Below are 23,865 nucleotides of genomic sequence, written 5' to 3' on the forward strand. Positions count from 1 at the left end.
GATGTATTTGATCCTTTGTTTTTTCCATTTAATAAGTGATTTTCCGTTTTGAATTTTCGTTCCATACGTTTGATATATTTAATCCTTTGATTACGCAATTTGATTAGGAACTTTCCGTTTTGAATTTTCATCGGAGTTCGGTATTTTTGTGAGTTTACTTTTTACAGATCTTGGTGACCCATTCGATGTTTTCAACTCATAAGCAACATATGGAAGTAACATGATACGAAATTAATCGATTGAGTCCTATTCAGGTTGAGGCAAATGATTTTAGTAGAAAGTCACATCTGATCTAGATCTGGATAGCGTTTATTCGACCTTTATCGGTTAAAGTCTTCATTTTTATTTTTTAGGTTGCAATTGTAATTTCGTCATCTTCTTTTCGGGTATTTTGTTTTCAATGCGTGTTCTTTTGTTTATGGCAGCAACATGCACAAAAAGCAACACGAATTTCATACCAATATTTATTAAAAACAAACAAAAAACACGGTAACGAATTACAGAACAATCCTGTACTAGTATGCAAGCAAATTTGATTTTTATTGACATTTCAATAATTGTTTAGTTACCTCATTTACAGTTAAATTCAATCCAAAATATCAGTTCATGAAAGAAACGAATTTTATTACATAAGTCATATTTCAACATTTAAATAGTGACATTCCCTCAATATATAATTGATCAAAAAAACAAATTTCCCCCGCACTTTTGCACAGTTCTGTCTTAAACAAGAACATGTTGTACACGTCAGTTGTTTTGAGGTTATCCTCTCTGGAATTCAATCAGCAATGCTATAAGACTTTCTATTTTCTTCCTATTCTATTTCGTCTTTTACATCCTACAGATATAAAAATATAAAGTAAATATGTTTGACTTTTCATTTAGTTTTGGAACTTCATGTTATAATTTTTTATCCGAACACACTTTTTGATATAAAAAAGAAGACTGGGGTAAAGCATAACTGATTTTCTTCGACTAACATTACAGGGCCTTCAAAAGCCGTCTTTATATCATATGAGTTTATCTTATTGTTAAAGGTCGTAAGAACTTTTGTGGTAAATTTCCTCCGCAGCAAACATACCACATCTCTTTTTTTATATCAAACCGAAAGTTTGGCTGTGCGGGATGTAAAATTAAAAGAATGCAATGTTTTCTGCACGTTAATCACCCGTGCAGCAATTCTTTGAGATGTCCGTGGGTGGCCTGTTGCGAGGCCAATTGTATGTCCCTTTTTCAAAATACTTTCATATTCCAGTGATAGTAAAGATTTCACCGACCTTCATCCTGTATAACATGACCTAGAAAATTGTATTTATATGTCTCGCCCTTCATGTGCATAAAGTACCTAACAATGGACGTTTTGCAACAATCACTTTCAAATTACCAAAATATTATTTTCGTTTAAATAGGACAACAGAACGTTAGACAGTACAAGTAGATTAAAACAATCCACAACATTCTGCATGCTTTAAACAAAAGGAAATATGACCCCATGTGTCATAAACACGTAGCAGTCGTTTATTGAAGCATAAACTAGTAAACTGTTACAAATATGGAAAATGTGCGATAAGGAAATTGGAAATTCATCCGATAACCAAATTAATTACATGAAGATACTTGTCATTTTGATCTGAGCGTCACTGATAAGACTGGCGTAGACGAAACGCAAGTCTGGCGTTTAAATTATAATCCTGACACATTTGATAACTTAAGTCATATCATGTTTTACTTTTTTTTATGATGATGGTAACAAGAAAACAAACAGAAATTATAATATTTACCTCTTCTTCTGTACGGTTCTGTAAATAAATCAATCATTGAATATCAGAATAAATTATATTTAATTTGATAGGTTTAATGTTCTGTTTACTTGTGACCTAAGGTGGTACCCAAAACTTCACTCATATTTATTTGGCTCGTTTAATTTTCATAGAATTTTGACAAAGTATTAACTTTGACCTAAGATAAAAATATAAAAAATTTCAAAACAATTGAACCAACCGCAAACCATTTTGTCAGAAATATTACACTGGTTATATAGCACTTTGACAAACCCTGATTTTGACCATTTAGAAGCTTACAATACAACGTAATTAAACGTTTAGCTGATGTTACAGAGTTATCTCACTATAGTGTTAGGTACCACCTTTAGCAATGTTTAAGCATCTTAATAGTCATTTCTTCTAAAAATAGCCAACTTTGATTCTTTTTAATCCAGTTTCCTTTGTCAAAGTTTATAGTTCAAGGATACACTTGTAAGTTGGGTCTTTTTAAGTATCCATTTATGTAGAAAAAGTGTCACATTTTTATCAAAAGGGGCATACTTCAATTGTTAGTTCTTATGTGATATTGAAGCTTGCAGTGATGTAATCTGTTCGATAAGCCTTTGGACTTCCGTATATACTTATTTTGTGTGAACCGCAATTTCTGTAGTTAGATTTCAAGAAATGTACCCATATGCTGTGGTTCAATTACATTTGAACTTTTTCAGCTTTTTCATAACTTTCAACTGAAGAACTCACTCTTTTATTTCAAGCCTTTGCACAATTTAGGTGCGTGTGATGGGTAACTGGGGAAACGGAATATGGTCACTTGGTCCTCTTTCCACCGGCAGTAAAACGCATGCTAAAGTGGAGCGTCCGTTTGGCGCTGCGGGATGTATCAAGTTCGCAGTCACGTCCGGTAAGAATAGGAACGTTAAATCCAATGCCACGTGTAAATAGAGTGCCACGCTCTTTATATATTAAGAACCCTTGCAACAACCTGTTTGAAGGGTCCGTAGGTGGCTTGTCGCGAGGTAATATGTCTGTCCCTATCCAATATACTTTCATATCCAGTGACAGTCCAAAATTCCTCGACTATCATACCGAATGGCCTCTAATATGACAAGACCTACCTATTGTATTTATTGTAAAAGAGGGACGAAAGACACCAAAGGGACAGTCAAACTCGTAAATCTAAAACAAACTGACAACGCCATGGCTAAAAATGAAAAAGACAAACAGAAAAACAATAGTACACATGACACAACATAGAAAACTAAAGAATAAACATCACGAACCCCACCAAAAACTAGGGGTGATCTCAGGTGTAAACTTGTTTTCGTATCGAACATACATGAAATATTTGCCACTTGACGTTAAGCAACCAACAATCTATAAATCAACTAGTTACGTGTGTTATACTGCCCGGTGTAATGTAGATATTTCAGTTATTAAAAAAAGGAATAGTATTTTACTTCGAACTTTCTTTTTACTACCTTTTCTACTGATTCGATCAACAGTTCTTTACTTTAAATTGGTCATTAACAGGTGCACCGGGAGCTCATGATACGCCTGTCATCTTTTGTGTGAAGTTTAATGAAATAATCATCAATAGTTTTTGAGAAAAACAAAAATCTAATGACTCTAAAATAAAATTTTGAATCATCACGGAAAAGATAACAGATCTTAACAGTAATTAAAAACCAATTCTTCAAAGAACAATTGAAGGTCTTCATGATTAGAATGAAATTTAAAAAACGATCTTAGAAAATGTCTCTTCTTGTTGATGTAATGTTGTAAATCAAACTAATATAAACAAAATAGGATTAATAGGTCTATGCAGAAGACTTTAATTGTTTAATAATGAACCAGAATGAATTTTTAGCAAAGGTAAAAATCTAAAACGTTCAATTGACCTTTGACCTTGATCTCAATTTGAGGTCATTTGTCAGTTATCTCAAACCAAAAGTTCCAAGGTCAATCATTTGTATGGTTGTGAAGAATACTGATTTCAAATACATAAGGGGAGAAAACTCCTATGAAGGTTAACCAAAACTCTTCGTCTTAAACGGGTCAAGGTTTCACCTTATTGTAAACAGTTATTTGGCAAACATATCATATCATTTACTGCAACAGTTTCTTTGGAATATAGATAACAAGCAAAAATCCAAATTTATAACATGACCTTGACCTCGACCTTGATCTCAATTTTAAGGTCATAGGTCAGTGAACTCAAATCGAAAACACCAGGTCAATCATTTGTATGGTTGTAGAGAAATACTGATTTCAAATACAAAAGGGGAGACAACTCCTATAAGGGTTAACCAAAACTTTATGAATTAAATAGGTTGAAGTTGCGCCTTTTTGTGAAGACATCATATCATTCACTGTCACAGTTTCTTTGGAATAACGATAACAAGCAAAATTCAAAATTTACTACATGACCTTGAACTTTGACCTTGATCTCAATTTCCATCAAATGAAGTAAGGACGTCATATCAAAAGACTGTAGGACTCTACGACTTATAAAGTATAAGTTTATCCAACAAATTACCTATCGTAAATGTTCAAAGGGAATTAACTCCCATAAGATGTCATCTGATCACTCAAGTCAAAATAAACCAAATCATTCTTAAGAACAATTTGGTGATATTAGTTTGCTAAAATCTTTTACGGTTTTAGAGATATAGCGGCAACAAGAAAAAACAAGAAAAGGGAGATGCGGGGAGATAATACCCAAAAGAATAAGTGTTTGGTTACACAGGGTGAGATTTGAAACCCCCATTACTGTACAACACCATTGGCCAAAAATCCATTTGATATGTTGTAAGATTAAAAAAAAGTATCTCAGACGGCAGAAAAAAAATAAAATAAAAACCAACTGTTCAGAGAACAATTGAAGGTCTTTCAACCAATAATGATCTATTTTGATATGAACATATTAAGATTCAGTTGAAAATGTCAGTTTCTATGGCTTAATGATGTACAAAATTGAATTTTCAGCAAAAGTCAAAATCTTGAACGTCCAATTAACATATGACCTTGACCTCAATTTCAAGGTCATAGTATAATATCACTTTACCCATAATTCTAATTATAAGAGGGGCGGAAACACCCATGTATTGGCAACGCACCCTTTCAACCAAAATAAATAAGTAACGACATGTTTCAACTAACAATTTAGTAAAAAAAAAATCGATATCTTATAATAGATATAGAAAGATGTGGTGTGAGTGCCAATGAGACAACTCTCCATCCAAAAAACAATTTAAAAAGTAAACCATTATAGGTTTAAGTACGGCCTTCAACACGGAGCCTTGGCTTACACCGAACAACAAGCTATAAAGGGCCCAAAAATTACAAGTGTAAAACAATTCAAACGGGAAAACCAACGGTCTAATCTATATAAACAAAACGAGATAACAGGTTATAAGGTTGCTGAAAATAAGTGAAAATAAGCCAAAATCAAAATTTCGAATTTGACCTTGACCTTTGTCCTTGACCTAATTTTCATTTTTTTGGACCGAGGATCTTAAATCAAAGACCCTCCATTTGTGTAGGTCTCTATCACTTATGGTTTACCAGTTAGAAATGCATATCACTTATATCATATGCAAAAGGAGGGATAACTCTCATGTGGAGTCTCCGTATAGCTTTGATAAAAATAGATCAAATCATCCTGTGGATTTAACGAGCAATTTAGATAAATAAATTTGTCGTTTCCTATACGGTTGTGAAGATTAAGCGATAACAAGATAAACAGTATTCGGGGAGATACCTCTTATATGGGAAAGTAATCGGTCTAGCAGGGTCATTTTCAAAAGCGCATACACTGTTCGATATCATATTTTATCTATCTAAGCGACATTTTGCTGAAACAAAAAAAAACAGCGAAGGAAAAAAAAAAATAAGAACAAACCCTATAGGTCTTTCAACCGAAAAGGTTGAAAGACATAATAATCTTAAGAAAACCAAATTATGATATATAGCTTTTATATTATAGAAACTATCACAGATAGTTGATATAGACTATAGAAAAAACTAGCTTAATCAGCGAGTCTTGAGAGATCAAGAATGTATTCTCCTAATTATGTTGTTTTAAATAACAATGCTTTATGTCTTGCGATTCCAAGCGTGGGAACAAAACACACAAAATCAAGAAATATTTTCATTGAGTATATCACAAATGACAATTGACGGCTTCTATTCAGTAACATAGTAAATTTAAGAAACAACACATTGTTGTGTTTACTTATATTTGACAGAACAATCCTTCATTTGTTTTACTATACCATGTAGACAGACAGTTGTAATCTTAATCAATATTTCGTCAACTTTAGCGTTTTCGAAATCGGACCAGATAACCATAATGGGTATTTCTAATGTAGAAGTTGATTCACAAATATGCGTAAACATATTTGTCTTTTCTAAAAGAGAAGTGATACTTAAAATATATTGACAATATATACCTGGACATGCTATTAAACTACAATTAACTGCCTCCGTGTAAGTTCCAATACATTCCTGTCCATTGTCAGAGGGTGGTGGACTGTCGCAACTCCTATTTCTCAATCCTGTACCAATACCACATGTAACAGAACACTTCGGAGTAGACCAAGAACTCCATTGGCCGTCAACTTTTATATAAAAAAGATATTTCTTAATATGTTTCGTACAATATTTTCTGATGATTAGGACTAAAATTAATTCTTTTTTGTGTTTTCTTTAGTCAACATACAAAATAAGTTTATATTTTGAAAAACTTCGAATAACAAATTATCATTGGCATATTTCCGTAAAAATATAAGCGTATATTCAGTAACATATTGTTAACCAACTAATTTTCCCGATTTTCGCGAGTAGAAAAATAGCGCAAATCTCAGTCCAGCTAAGATGTGAAACTTGTCCCCACTTAACATATCAACTTAATTTGAAAACTGCAAAATTCAATCACCGCGAAAAAAAGCTGATTTGCAGTAGTACCTCAGTCGTCTCAACAGTATTTCACCGATGTGTTACTCAGTGTGGGTGCATTATTATTGTGAATGATTCATACATATTCTGTCTTTATTTGGAGTGTTTTGATATTATTTAAGGATGTAATTAGGTGAAGTTTTGGAGTTTGTGTCAGATATTCGGACTTCTCCTGTTTTTCCATACGATAAGGTGAAATATTTTGTCTCATAAAACCAATTTTTTTTCTTCATATAAGCTCATAAGGTCATTAACAAAATTTAAGCAGGTTCTTGATTTCCTTGCTTTTGATTTTAAGACCCAAATAATACCGATGGAAATATAACGTAAAAAACCGAGTCAGACTTTTCTCATCTATATTTTATAATTCTTATAACTAGAACAGAAGCTCTACGACCCATTTTCAACTTGTTGTGACCCTTAACTTGTACTCTTCCAGGTTATAGTATCGAATTTAAAATTCATGACTTATTCAATTTCACCTTAGTACATCCTTAACTGAAGATAAGTAAACTTCTTTTACTAATGCAAACTGTCTTATTATGAATTTGATACATCGTTATAAAACAAATGATTGGAATTTTCATACTAATCTCAATGAACTCATTGAATTCTATTAAGGTCCCGTGCACTCAATTAAACTAAGTTAAAGGTAAAGAACTCTTAAAAACAGTATAACATCTGATGTTTTAGATTATTTCCAATGAGTTCATTAATAATAAACAAATATATACCAAGTGTAATCAAACCATAATTATTTGCAGTATAATAAATGATTAAGATTAATATTCAATCAGAAGTCTAGAAATCATTTGTTTTTACTTCTTCAAATCAATAAAAAAAGATACAAATTGGAGTTGAATTCAACCGCTATGGTACAGCAGGAAAAAGACTCCTCAACAAAGATAAACGATAAACCAAAACTAAAGTCGTGCCTATATTGAATGGAATACTATCTTTGTTAACTAATAAAATTGAGAATGGAAATGGGGAATGTGTCAAAGAGACAACAACCCGACCAAATAAAAAACAACAGCAGAGGGTCACCATCATAAGATTATATATTTGTTATATTTCCCTGTCCCTAGTCAGGAGCCTGTAACTCAGTAGTTGTCGTATGTTTATGTGTTACATATTTGTTTTTCGTTCATTTTTTTTTTATACAAATAAGGCCTTTTTTTTCTCGTTTGAATTGTTTTATATTGTCTTATCGGGGCCTTTTATAGCTAACTATGCTGTACAGGTTTTTCTCATTTTTGAAGGCTCCATGGTACCTATAGTTGTTAATATCTGTGTTATTTTGGTCTTTTGCGGATAGTTGTCTTATTGGCAATCATACTACCTCTTCTTTTTATTTATAAAAATATATTTGTTAAAATGTGTACATTGCATTCATAGACAACAATGGAAATGGGGAATATGTTAAAGAGACAACAACCCGACCTTTAAACGGACAACAGACAACAGCAGAAGGTCACCATCAGGTATTCAAGGACTTTTTACTTTGATACCAAACTGACCGATTTTGATATCCTTTGGAAATAATTGAATACTTGATGGGAAATAATACTTATTAAATGTGAAACCAAACCACAACATCAGTATAAATACTCTTTGATTTAAGTCTTTAAAAGAACAAAAGAACAAGGAAACTTACCGGGAAATGTACAATGTGACGTATTAAATATGCGGATATCCGTCGTTCGGTTAAAATCGTGACATGTTCCAGCTAGAATAGTTAATTTTGGTAGTTGATTCGGTAGCCATTCAAAAAAATCTGTCATCGTACAGCACATAAGTGGATTATCTACCATGATCCTAAAAAAAAGTTACTTTAAGTCTCGTGTACTTTTTATACAAAATATACAATATAAAAGAATATAAAGAATATTCCCTTCCCTTTAGGTGGTACCTTACACTACACACTGCTACAAGGAAATAACTCAGCCTACCATTTTAATGATGTTGTTTTATTATGAAAATATGAAGCTTTTTTATGATCAAAATTGGTGCTTTATAACAAATGAGTTTTTCTGATGAAATGGTTGGTAAGTTTTTTTTTAAATCTTATATATGTTTGTCAAAGGGTTTAAGTAAATACTTTGTAAAACAATTATATGAAAAATAAAGGAGCCAAATGAATTTTAGTCAATGTGTTGGGTATCACCCTAAACAGAGATTGAATTATTTTTTTGCAAATAAATAATCGGGAAACAGTGTAATTTTTGTTTGCAGCATCAGTCATTTGTTTATGATGCCTGCTCAAACAGAGCTTCAAGGACTGGAACCGAATCAACAAACTATTGATAGTCACTATCACGTCACTATCACGTGACCTACATAATGTGCCGATGTCTCAATCAATGACGACATGTCCGCGTGGTCTTATATAGTTGAATTCCATTGGCAGACTTATCTGCCATGTTTCAGATGGTGTTTTATTTCCGAGTGTAACACTTTGAACGGTTCAAATGCGCATGCTGGATCATATACACAATGCAGAAGACACCTCCTTTCGACGCGACCGGTATACAAGTTTTAAATCGAGTAATAAAGTTTCAAATCGAAAGTGTTAATGCAAATCACTTAATTGTATTCCAATCACCAAGTTTTGAAGCGATTTACCTATTAGTTTGGATATGCTACCGACAACCAAAAATGTCCATCATTCATATCTTTTCTTGTATTGGAGAAAAAATAGTGACCTAAAGATTGCATTTCTTCAGCACTGGCTACTGGTATCATATGATCAATCTGACCTTGATCGTTATAAAGCGAGTGTCTCTTTTTATATATCAAATACAAGAATGACATTACGTAACAAGTAGTAATAAACAGTGAAATGACATGATAACATTTAGATTCTATAAATCATTGCCAAGTTCAGATCAAGGGACACAGATGTCCAACTTAAAGTGTATAGGGTTGCATCAAGTATCCCTGTTAAGTTACCACTTCATACCCAGATAGAAAGTGAAATTAACAAACAAAAAATAATTGATTGAGATATCTGAATACATTCATAGTTGAAACAAAAAATCTTTGCTACTTCACAAATAGCGTTTTCGTTTATATTCATTAGAATCAATTTCGATATATAGCTACAGAAACCAATCATTCATCTAGAACGACTTTTTTGGTTCTTTTGTTACGGCTTAATCAGAAACAAATGGTAGTTCTGTAAGTAACTGTTGACTGTGTTGATATGTATATTCCTAGAATAATTATTAGAATGTTTGCTACCCTGTTCAAAATAACAAGTTTTTTAAGTCTGTTAAATTGTTAGTATGTAAATAAAGGAAATACATGAATTGACAAAAATAAGGGTGCGTGTTCTTGTTTTGCAGTTATAAGCTGTTGAAAATTTGGTGGGAATATTTTTCTGTAAATTTTCGTACATCTATATAGCTAATAATTACTACATTTTTAGTTATTTCAAAAGCAATGGAAAATAACAAGGATGTGATAGGATTTTTAACCATAGCTGTTAAACTATATGTAATGAAAGTATGAAAAGCAAATAAAAGAGGGACGAAAGATACCAGAGGGTAAGTCAAACTAAAAAATCAGAAATGAAATGTCATCGCCAAGGCTAAAAATGAAAAGGACAAACAGACAAACAATAGTACACATGACACAACATAGAAACCTTAAGAATAAACAACATGAACCCCACCAAAAGCTAGGGGTGATCTCAGATGCTCCGGAAGGGTAAGCAGATCCTGCTTCACATGTGTCACGTACCGTTTTGCTTATGACATAACAAATCTGGTAAATAGTCTAATTTGGTAGATCACATTCATGAAAGGGAATTCGAAGGGGATTGTAGTTACGACGAAGGGATATACGATATCATTTGTGAAACGGTTATTCCACAAACCAACTCGTGATGGCGTCCGTAAATTTTACCAAGAGCAGATTTCTGCTTCACAATTTTGAACTCTTGATTTAATAGCTTCTTTGTGAGCAATAACCCTCTATCAAGAAAATAATGATAGGAAATACAAGCACAGAAATATCATATCAATTGGAAGATATATACAGGTGCTACAGGAAAAATAATAAATGAGGGTTAAGTGGGCATAATTTGTAGTGTCGCTACACTGATAAAACCAGAGAATTCCGAATATCTGGCAAAACATTGTTAAACTAGAGGAGCGAACATCTTTAATATACTTGTAGATCGCAATTCTATCGCTCTAATAAACCGGGACTATATTCGGATGATATGATTATTTTTAAAGTGTACAGGACAATGAGTGGACATACACATTTTGATAAAACGTACAGCGTTCTAAGGTTTGTTGTTGCGTCAAATATATTCGCTGATACAGTTGTCAAGTTTGTTGTCCAAAGTGATCTGAAATAAAAATAAAATACTCACAGAAATGAACTAGAATGTGTATACAAATACAGCGAAAGAATGCTTGTTAGTTCGATTGCTATTTTCAAATATTCGTCTACAATTAATGTCGACAAAAGCATCTCTTCGATCATAAAATATAATATACACGCTATCCCAAACCATCATTTGATATATGTCAAAATGCCGATTTTTAATATAGGGGAAAAAAAAAAAAAATTAAAACAATTTCTCTTATTCCATCGGGTTTCTTCGAGAACAATGTTGTTGTCCCTAAAGGCTTCCTAATTAAGACGTTGTATTGCTCTTACATGATGACTATTATTGATTAATGCCTGTTTAGGTTAGGCATGTGGAGCTTTCTCTTTTGTACAGTTTTAATGTGCCTGCTAAGATATATATTTGAGCATTAAGACTCTGGTGATTGTTATCTGTAACTCTTGTCTTGAATTGTTAATTTGTTCTGTGAAATTTCTTTATAGTCTCTCATGTTATTACGTTTTCTTTTTCTGAACAAAAACAATTGATTTTGTAGGGCATGATGAATATCATTCCATTTTCCAATTTAAACGTTGATTGATTGGGATAATTCTGATGTTATCGCCTTTGAAACATGCAATGAACTAATAAGGGTAAACGTGAAAAACGATAGGACAACAGAGCAGATAATGAATAGACTATAGTAAAAAAAAATGATAGCAGTAGGATAGATCGATGAGATAATATTTTTGCATCACACACAATATATTATGTTTTACATTTTTTTTCAAAGCAAGCTGATGATGTCACCAGTACTTTTTAGTTACTTTGTAAAAAATATAAATAAATACTTACACAAGAGTTAACGACAAAAATCCGTTGAAAAATCCAGCTTTTATATGGGAAATATCGTTGTTATCTAAGGTTCTAAAATGTATTAACAAATAATATTAACAACAATAATACTTTGTAACATTTTGTTTGGATTGGGTTTTTTTTTCATGTTTATTTTAATTTTAGTTTTTATTTATAATATTGTTGTTGTTTGTTTGTTTTTTTTTGGGGGGGGGGGGGAGGAGTGTAGGTAGCATTTACAATTAATTTTAAAAAAAAAACCAATTATGTTGAACCCCGCAGAATTGTTGCGCCTGTCCAGGAGCCTCTGGCCTTTGTAAGTCTTGTATTATTTTTATTTTTAGTTCCTTGTGTATAATTCGGAGTTTAGTATGACGTTCGTTATCACTGGACAAGTATATATTTGATTAGGGGCCAGCTGCAAGACGCCTCCGGGTGTGGGTGTTTATCGCTGCATTGAAGACCTGTTGGTGACATTCTGCTGTTGTCTGTTCTATGATCGAGTTGTTGTCTCTTTGACACATAACCCATTTGCATTCTCAATTTTATTTATTTATTATATGGACATTTTTAAAAGACATTTTAATTTGAATAAGTCAGTTATAGAAAGTCTCTCTCAATTTCTAGATTTTGAATTATGATCTTCAAACTTGAAACTCAATCAAAACAAAAACACTCGAAACTCTATCAAATCATATAAGACAAAAACTACTTGAAACTCTATCAAAACATGTAAGACAAAAAACCCGATTTATATTGTCAATGTTAGCAGGCCTTCCTTTTATTTTTCTTAAGGTACCTTCTCACGGTGTGGACATTTACTGACTCGTAAGCCACGCTAATTTCTGTACTAACATTTCAGAATTCAATGAATAGTATCCTTGTATAACTGGTAAATTATTAAGTTTGAGTTCTAATCGCCTTCAAAACTTGCATTTATATTGAAGCAGTGAACTCATTTATAAACAAAACGACAAACAAATTGGAAGCCTTTGAAAAATCAGGAGTTCCTATTTCGGTTTTGCTGTTGATTTAAGTGCCTTAACATACTTTCACGGCCCACATACACTTAAAGATGATGTACATGAATTAATCAATTTCAAATGTTATATGACCTTATCAATACATTCATTTGGTTTTTTTTCTTATTAAATTTACATAAAACAACAGCATAAACAAAATGTCAATTTTGTCAGATTGTATATATATTCAAAAAAATTTAAATTTACTTTGATCGTTAAGCGTTTTTCATCATTTTATTTTCATTGTAAATATCACATATTATTAAATGAAAAAGATTTTAACCTCCATATGTCATATGTTTTCTTAAACTCTTGTATTTTGAAATAAAATTAAATGTTTGTTCTGAGGCTTCGGTATTCAAGAAATTGAAGCGCAAACTTTGTGAGAATTCGTATTTTGTTTGCACAACAGGTTTCAGGCCGTTATTGAAATTGTGGGATGTTTATCGATATCGATTCGATATCGACGATATCGACAACCACGACATAGGTTATAGGTTGTTGTTCCAGCTTTTGAATGTTTGTCGATATCGATTCGATATCGTCGATATCGATTCGATATCGTCGATATCGACACCCTTGGCAAATGTTTCAGGCGATTATTTAAGTAACGAAATGTTTGTCGATATCGACAACCAAGACAGTGGTTGAAGGCCGATGTTCCAGTTCAGGAATTTTTGTCGATATCGTCGATATCTACAACCAAGACAAAGGTTTAAGACCGTTGTTTGTCGATATCGGAGGTTTCAGGCTGTTGTTAAGTAACATGATGTTTGTTGGTATTGATTCGATACTGTCGATGTCAACAACAAAGACAGAGGTTTAGGGATATGGAATGCTTGTCGATATTGATTCGATACTGTCGATGTCAACAACAAAGACAGAGGTTTAGGGATATGGAATGCTTGTCGATATTGATTCGATACTGTCGATGTCAACAACAAAGACAGAGGTTTAGGGATATGGAATGCTTGTCGATATTGATTCGATACTGTCGATGTCAACAACAAAGACAGAGGTTTAGGGATATGGAATGCTTGTCGATATTGATTCGATACTGTCGATGTCAACAACAAAGACAGAGGTTTAGGGATATGGAATGCTTGTCGATATTGATTCGATACTGTCGATGTCAACAACAAAGACAGAGGTTTAGGGATATGGAATGCTTGTCGATATTGATTCGAGACTGTCGATGTCAACAACAAAGACAGAGGTTTAGGGATATGGAATGCTTGTCGATATTGATTCGAGACTGTCGATGTCAACAACAAAGACAGAGGTTTAGGGATATGGAATGCTTGTCGATATTGATTCGATACTGTCGATGTCAACAACAAAGACAGAGGTTTAGGGATATGGAATGCTTGTCGATATTGATTCGATACTGTCGATGTCAACAACAAAGACAGAGGTTTAGGGATATGGAATGCTTGTCGATATTGATTCGATACTGTCGATGTCAACAACAAAGACAGAGGTTTAGGGATATGGAATGCTTGTCGATATTGATTCGATACTGTCGATGTCAACAACAAAGACAGAGGTTTAGGGATATGGAATGCTTGTCGATATTGATTCGAGACTGTCGATGTCAACAACAAAGACAGAGGTTTAGGGATATGGAATGCTTGTCGATATTGATTCGAGACTGTCGATGTCAACAACAAAGACAGAGGTTTAGGGATACGGAATGCTTGTCGATATTGATTCGATACTGTCGATGTCAACAACAAAGACAGAGGTTTAGAGATATGGAATGCTTGTCGATATTGATTCGATACTGTCGATGTCAACAACAAAGACAGAGGTTTAGGGATATCGAATGCTTATCGATATTGATTCGATACTGTCGATGTCAACAACAAAGACAGAGGTTTAGGGATATCGAATGCTTGTCGATATTGATTCGATACTGCCGATGTCAACAACAAAGACAGAGGTTTAGGGATATGGAATGCTTGTCGATATTGATTCGATACTGTCGATGTCAACAACAAAGGCAGAGGTTTAGGGATATGGAATGCTTGTCGATATTGATTCGATACTGTCGATGTCAACAACAAAGACAGAGGTTGAGGGATATGGAATGCTTGTCGATATTGATTCGATACTGTCGATGTCAACAACAAAGACAGAGGTTTAGGGATATGGAATGCTTGTCGATATTGATTCGATACTGTCGATGTCAACAACAAAGACAGAGGTTTAGGGATATGGAATGCTTGTCGATATTGATTCGATACTGTCGATGTCAACAACAAAGACAGAGGTTTAGGGATATGGAATGCTTGTCGATATTGATTCGATACTGTCGATGTCAACAACAAAGACAGAGGTTTAGGGATATGGAATGCTTGTCGATATTGATTCGATATTGTCGATGTCAACAACAAAGACAGAGGTTTAGGGATATGGAATGCTTGTCGATATTGATTCGATACTGTCGATGTCAACAACAAAGACAGAGGTTTAGGGATATGGAATGCTTGTCGATATCGATATCAACATTCAAGACAGAGTCATGTGGACATTACATTATACATACGAAAAATGGTGTATCGATTTTGAATCATCGTGAAACGTCGTGTCTTGGACATATCTCATTATTTTGTATTAAGGTTATGATTGTTTTGTAGAAAACCCTGATGAATATCAAAACAGTTGCACAATTTTCAATTCAATTAAAAACAATTTCATAAGTGTTTGTAATAATTTCAAATGAAATATGTCTCAAAATTTAATGATATATAGACTATCGCTGATCATCTTAACGAGATTAACTGTCTCGGTTGAGCAAAGACGGCGAAATCGAGTAAAAGCAATCGAGTTGAGAGAACCAGTGATAATCTGTTGACTGCCGTTTAACCTATGACGACGTTTACAATTTCATGTCAAATTCATTAGCAGCGCCACGTGCCTTCTAAATTTCTGGCGATAATTTTCAATCTCGAGCGAGTAGCAGGATATTAAAAATCATCACTCAAAATAGCGATAATTATATTATTTATGCAATATTTGTTGTTTTTTTTTTTTAATGTAACGCACTTGTTTCGGTTGTTTAACATCCTTGTCTTTCGAATATTACGCTTTAGGCGTTCCTAATCAAATAACAAAATTAAGGTGCTTCGAACTCATGCAATGTATAACTACTTTGATCAATTTGTAAGCCCTGAATCGATGTAACTACTGGTTTACTATAAGTGTAGTCGGTAGATTTTTAACGAAGTTTTCCAAAATTGTTCATTACCAATTTTAAAATTGTTGAATACTAAGATTTTAGCTTTCTCAGGAAAAGTTGACGATTTTGACCTCAGATGAATTTGGTTTTTTTTCATTTTATCATTTTTAGTTATAAATATGACTCTTCATTTTTTCAGTTCTAATACTCCTTGGTTTTTAAATTATTGCACGCATGGAATTTCTAATGTGTTCTTTTAAATGAAATGTAATTTTTCAGTATGTACTCTGATACTTACAAATACTGAAGGGATTTTAATCCAGATAGTAAATTTAAATCTTCTGATGAAATTCTACAATTTTTAAGTTCTCTGCAAACCAAAGCAAAAGTAAATGTCAACAAGGCAAAGAAAACAATCGACGATCAGCAAGCAACTAAATTTGTATATAATTCAATAATTTAATTTTGAATGTAACGCGTCTTCTGATTGGCTGACATTATTTTGTTATGAGCACATAGACATAATTAAGTCATGTGACCGTGAATTCATCAACATTTTATCATCGTTTTCAACGCTTTAACATAGAATTAGGAATTAATTTATAAGAAATGACTGTAATATTTTTTCTGTCTATTCGAAATAACATAAAAAAATGTGGTGCACACTTTTAAATAATCCGCTACGCGCGTTATTCAGTGTGCACCAAATTTTTTATGTTATTTTTTCATAGACAGAAAAAATATTACAGTCAATCCTTAAATACTCTTTAATACACCAACAATTAATGAAAAGATTGCAAATATGATACCTATGATATTTTAAGTATGACTTATTAGAAAGGTTCGGGTTTCCGGTTTGAACGTGACAAAACCATGTAAAAGAAATATACGAATTACAGACTAACACCTATGTATTACTGGTAAATTATCAAACCAGGGATATCGTTACCATAAATTACTTGAAACCTTTACTAAATTTTTCCATAGATATAAAGATTTGGTTTTGAAGTTTGGTTGTACCTGTAGAAAACTTATTTCAAACGGGATAGCAAATCCTCATTTTTACGGAAATGTTGTTAACAGTGCCCGGAAATTTAGAAATGATCCATGTAAACTTGTGGCTTCTTTAAATAAACTTATATTAAAAGGTTACCTATTCAACACTGTCATAAGATCATTGAATATTGGTTTTTATTGGTATAAATATTGATTTTGTTATCAGTAGATTAAAAGCTAACTAAATATTACTCCTATGTTATATACATATACATTTTCATGGATCTACAATCTTTCGATACCTGTAACTTGGCATTGCACAAGGTCATGTTTTTCTCTGGCTGTTTATAACGTCTTTATACCAAATCCATTGTAAGTTGGATGTGTACGGATTGAATGTTTAGTCTTAGAGGCATGATTTTTTTATTAGTTGTTAGTGGCTTTGAACTAGCTGTCAGATAACTGCGAGTACTCTCAGATCTGTTCATTGTCTCTTTTTGTGTCGGGATGTATATGTACCCGGCCACGTCCACTTGTATTTTTTGTCTATCTGATGAGTTAAGCCTTTTTCAACTGATTCTTATAGTTCGTTTCTTATGTTGTACTGGTATACCACTGTCCCAGGTTAGGGGAGGGTTGGGATCCCTCTAACATGTTTAACCCCGCCACATTATTGATGTGTGTGCCTGTCCCAAGTCAGGAGCCTGTAATTGTGTGGCTGTCGTTTGTTTATGTGGTACATATTTGTTTTTCGTTCATTTTTTTACATAAATAAGGCCGTTAGTTTTCTCGTTTGAATTGTTTTACAATGTCTTAACGGGGCCTTTTATAGCTGACTATGCGGTATGGGCTTTGTTCATTGTTGAAGGCCGTACGGTGACCTATAATTGTTAATGTTTGTGTCATTTTGGTCTTTTGTGGATAGTTGTCTCATTGGCAATCATACCACATCTTCTTTTTTTATAAGTATCCGTATTATTAAACATTGGACACTTATATGTAATTCATCAACTGCTTAACTTTAAATGTACTTATTTTATATTTCATATTTAAGGCAAGCTTGTTTTTTTCACATCAGATATAAAATAGAAAATGTGCTATGAATGTCAATGAGAAAACTCTCAAAAAGAAACCAAATAACACAGTAACTAGCTGCCATATGTCACTGTACGGCTATCGATAATGAGCATTATGTTTTTTTTTAATTTCGTGTTGTTCTTCGTAGGTGGCAGGGTATACCTTCATGCAGGACGCCCTTATAAGTTTGTCATATGCCACATACTAATTAATATCAAAAACATCTGCTTTGAAGGGGATGCAACTTGTCGTCCACAGAAAATACTTCAAAAACGTTTTTGTGGGAATGCTTGATCAGATTGTAAGGTGATGTCTCTGTAAAATGCAAGTTACTGACGAAGATATCTCCCTCATTCTTTCGTTTACTGTGTAGTGTGTTGCATTTTTGTCCATTTATTTTCACCGTGGTATTGATCCTAATATATATGCTTTCGTTTTACCTATAGGATATACGTCTAATTGATTATATAATTTTGATAATTATATAATACAGAATGATGATGAATAATGATTAAAAAAGGTTTTCACTATTTTTAACATGTTTAATGATTTGGATTGTTTGTAATTAAATGTGACTTAAACAGTATGATACATGTATGCTTACAACCGTGTGAGGTTTGTCAATGTAATAATTGCAGTTAACACTTCTGTAGGAACATCATATTCAGTAGAATGACTAAAGAAGCTGTAAAAAAAACTAATTATTAAAAGATTATAAGTCCATATAAGAATATTATGAAATTGTTTTGGCCTACACAAAAGTACATATTTGAAGGAATGAAGTGATCCCTTTGATAAACTAAAACCAACGGATTTACTGTGGATTCTTTTTTTTTTTAAGGTAACAATGAGGGCCCTCATGGGGTTTTTGATTATGTGATTACTTGGCCGTTTTTAATGATTATTTGATTATTAAGCCAAATATTTCATGATTATTTGATTACCTAGGACTGTATTTTTAGTTTATGATTATTTGATTACTAAAGATAAGCAAATATTTAATGATTATGTGATTATATTGGCAAAAAAATGGTGATTATGTGATTACTAGGACCCCCCATGAGGGGCCTCAAAAGTTTGTAAAAATTCCTGTAGAAAATTTGTTATTTTTTAGGCATTGAAATTCGTGGTCCCAAGATAAACACGAAATACGCGGACATTGCTTTTTAACGAATACTAATGGATGTACAGTATCAATACTATCAGATTCCTTTTATAGCGCAAATAACTGTTTATTCATCAATCGCATCTTTTTTTTCGTCTCGTCTTTCACGTCAGCTTATTTTCGACTTTGTATGCAAACCAAAACTAATGACACCTATGATATGATACTTATATCATGCCCTAGAAAAAACTAATGTTAAGAAAAGAAATATAGATTAAATCTCCTTTTTTGTGCTCTTTAAAAATAACCTAAATGTAATTGGTGAGCTTTGGTGGGCGAGTGGTCTAGCGTTTCTGGTATGGTCAAAGCGATTTGATGCCATGATGTCTCGGTAGCATGAGTTAAAGTCCCGTTAAGGGAAGAACAAAAAATTTGCGAAACCAAATTTACTCATCTAAAATTTTAAGGCTGATGTTTAGACGAATTTTTTATATATATGTTTTCCCATTTTACCAATGTGACGCCCAATTCACCGAAGAAATGAGAACTAATTAAAAAAAATAAGTGTATACAAAATTACAAACCAAGCCTAAACAGATAAGACATTACTTTTGTAAGGGTTACTTCCCCTTAATCCATTATTATGTGACGTTACGTTAGCGTGAGTTACATTCATCCATGATTATCACAAAGATGTGAAACCGGTTTGACAAAAATGTAGAGAATTAAAGGACTTTGAGAGCATTTTGAAATTTAATTTTATTTATATTTTCTGTGACTGTATCTTGCATCAATTTGTAGGATCCTTTACTGTAGATAATTGAGCTGATCTGTAACAATAACATCTCCATGCCTTATATATCATGTGCTGTAGTACACCGCTAGATTAAAACTGACAAGGAGAGGTAACACACGGCCACCAGAACTTTTACTTTTGTGAAGCCCAGGTGGTCGTATGGTCTAGCGGGACGGCTGCAGTGCAGGCGATTTAGTACCACGATATCTCAGTAGCATGGGTTCGAATCCCGGCGAGGGTAGAACAAAAAAATTGCGAAAGCAAATTTACAGATCTAACATTGTTAGGTTGATGTTAAGACGAGTTGTATATACATAATGTACACAGCCATGTATCACCAACATTCCTTGTGATCCGATGGATAAATCTGGTGTAAAGTTGTCACTGACTCAGACGTCCTTATAAATATAATCATTTTCTGTGACTGTATCTTGCATTAATTTGTAGGATCCTTTACTATAAATAATTGAGCTGATCTGTAACAATAACATATCTTTGCATTATATATCATGTACTGTAGTACGCCGCTAAATTAAAACTGACAAGGAAAGGTAACACACGGCCACCGGAAGCTTTACTTTTGTGAAGTCCAGGTGGTTGTATGGTAAAGCGGGACGGCTGCAGTATCAATATTAACAAGATCCGATCACATTAGTAAAGTCTCCATGCAAACTATTAAATATCTAGTAGCAGAAAAAGATGTCTGTGTTTTTTTTACTCCCCCCTATGAAACATATTATCTGAAAATAGCCCTTTCCCTTATAAAGAAGACAAAACGATACATGCTTTAAAAATAAAAACACTTACAATGCAGTCAGTGACCAAAGCCAATCGAACGCACCCGTTTCTATACTGGAAATTTTATTATCACTTAATCTTCTGAAAAATATTTAAGATTATATTCATATGAGGTAAACATAATATTGATTGATCGGTTGTTGGTTGCTTAACGTCCAGTTGTTAATATTTCATGCATATTCAGGACGAGATCAAGTTCACAATAAATACAATAGGTAGGTTGATACAATAGAGGCCATCTGGGATGATGATCGGGGAAATTTGAACTGCCACTGGAAAATGAGGGTATATTGGATAAGGACATAATTTGTGCCTCGCAACAGGCCACCTACGGGCCCTTCAACGAGTTGTTGCAAGGGTTCTTAACATGCAAATAGCGTGGCACTCTCTTTAAACGAGGCATCGGATTTAACGTCCCCCTTCTGACCGGACATGACTGCGAACTTGATACGTCCCGCACAGCCAAACGAATGCCCCACTTCGGCAAGCGTTTTACTGTCGGTCGTGTGAAGACCGAGTGACCATATTTCTATACCCCAGTCACCCATGGGGTCGGTAAACATAATATAATTTATTGATATTGGATTTATGTCTTAATATGAATATATTACTTTAATATGTTTAAACAAGCTTTTGAATTATGCCTTTATAGATATGCCTTATATACCATGAACATTACTTAATGAACATTTAATAATCATATTTTCGCAAAATCTTAGAGATAGATAAAATTATATAAAAAAAAGGCAACAGAAGTATGTCGTTGTAAATAAATAAATAGTAATGAAACAAGCGTGTCACAAATCAATACCAAGGGAAAGACATGAGCTAAAACCAAGATGGTGGATACAAAAATAATAGTAGAAGTTGATTGTCCTTCTGGAGGGGAGCACATACAATCCCAATGTTGTTAGCGGGAGGATGTTCACGTTGCTCATATAAAAAAGAAGATGTGGTATAATTGACAATGAGAAAACCCTCTACAAGAGACGAAATGACACAGAAACTAACAGCTATTGTTCAGTCTAAATGTATCTACGATGTGTGATGAAATGTTCTTAAAATACATGGTTATGGCATAGAATTAGATTATTTTTACGGTGATTAAAAATATGACCGTCGGGCACATTTATATAAATAGTATAGTTATGGTGAATAGTCAAGTTAAATGTTAGGATTGTACATCGAATCTTCGATAGTAAAATAAATGGTTAAATAAATAGTTATTTGAAATCTGTATTCATAAAGCTACTTACAGATTTTCGAGGGATGGCAATCCGAAAAACGATGCTGAATCAATTTTTGTAATCGCATTGCTATCAAGTGATCTGTTCAAATAAAGTGCAGTTTTATCAATGTATTAAGATCATAAAGACAAGTCTGGTCCAATATAAATGCTACATTAATATTTGTTTAAAGCGCTTTATAATTGGCCGTTTGAGAGTCTTAAGCATTATGGGTAATTACTTGGTTTATACCCAAAAATGAAAATGACGTCACGTCATTGGTTACATTTCCATGACATTTTTAACCAATCAGGGCGTTTTGATGTACACTTTTGAAAACATATCCCAGGATGCATTAGATTCTGAAACGACGTATTACATACTCAGTAAGTTTTGCAGTAGCTTTAGGGTATATATATATATATATATATATGTAACACTCCCAAACGTGTCCTCCCCCCCCCCCCCCAAAAAAAACCGTGTCCGATTCCCCCAAACGTGTCTATTCTCCCAAAACGTGTCTATTCTCCCCAAACGTGTCCTAAATATTCAATATTGCCCAAACGTGTCCGATTTTAAATCCCCCATACGTGTCCGATGATTGTTATATACCCAAATGTGTCCACTTTAAACGCAATATCGTCTCGCGTCTTTTCGCGGTAATACATGTATGTCCCAAATGACATCAATAACGTTCACGGCATTTCTGTGATGGGGGACATAGTTGAAGAAGTGGTCATTTATTAGCATTAGTTTGTTCAATGCCGGTTTTTACTGATTAACTAAAAATTCAATCTGTAACATATGAATTCACTTTTGACTGAAATCGCCTGTTTTCTAGTTGCAAGTAGTTCATGCTCATTTAGAACGAACATACACATAATTCTAGAACAGACGAATTAATCGTTTACTATGGATAAGTTATGTGTTGCAATAAACTCCGGTCATGTCTTTTTAGTGGGAGATATTAGCAGGCAAAATCAAGGGAATTGTGCAAATGATGATACAAGCATGAAAATTACCACAAAGCATCATTATTATATACTTTTCAAGAAACAACTGCTGGCCATTAAAAAAAATCATTTTTTCAAGATGACCACGGCCTTTTTCTAAAATGGCTGCTTTGAATACTTTTTTTCTGAAAATCTTCCTTTTTCCTTCTTTGAGTAAAAAGCAGCTATCAAGTTTGGTAGCTACCTTCCTTACATGTCAAGAATTTACTAAACATGAATATTTGACATATCCAGAGTTTGCGCATGCGCGCAAATGTAGCAAAATTCATTTAAAAACATTTGAAGTATTTACTATAAAATTAGTGTTTTGGGATTTACAATGATATTATGATTTGGTTTGATAACATTTTTTAAGGTTATGATACACATGATTTAACAATTTTGCGCATGCGCAAACTATTAATAGACATAAAGGGCAACTTTAGTTCCCATGGCTGTACCTTTAATTTGTCTGAATTTGTTCCCGAACAAAGACCGGGACCGGAAACATTAACTCAAAGACTAAGTCATTTTATCGACCTTATTATCAAACATCTATGTCCGTCAATTCCAAGTTATATCAAAGACGATATGGAATTTTTAAATCACATTCCTGCCATAGTTCCTGAAGAAACACTATTAACAAGCTTTGATGTTACAAGTCTATATACAAATATTCCCCATGATCTAGGTCTTACAGCCGTAAAATACTGGATCGAAGAAAAACGGGATGAAATT

General features: G+C 33.3%; 1 protein-coding gene across 1 annotated transcript; it reads right to left on the reverse strand.

Annotated features, from left to right (window-relative positions):
- Positions 1-771: 771 nt before the first annotated feature.
- Positions 772-8,551, reverse strand: LOC143058616 (A disintegrin and metalloproteinase with thrombospondin motifs 17-like). The gene is made up of 4 exons (XM_076232093.1): positions 8,395-8,551; positions 6,233-6,400; positions 1,782-1,799; positions 772-838 (listed from the first exon to the last, which is right to left on the reverse strand). Exons 1-4 carry the CDS (start codon positions 8,549-8,551, stop codon positions 804-806), a joined length of 378 nt encoding a protein of 125 aa, XP_076088208.1. The 3' UTR covers positions 772-803.
- Between the last annotated feature and the right edge of the window lie 15,314 nt (positions 8,552-23,865).

This window comes from Mytilus galloprovincialis, chromosome 14 (genome assembly GCF_965363235.1).
Source record: "Mytilus galloprovincialis chromosome 14, xbMytGall1.hap1.1, whole genome shotgun sequence".
Taxonomy (NCBI): Eukaryota; Metazoa; Mollusca; class Bivalvia; order Mytilida; family Mytilidae; genus Mytilus; species Mytilus galloprovincialis.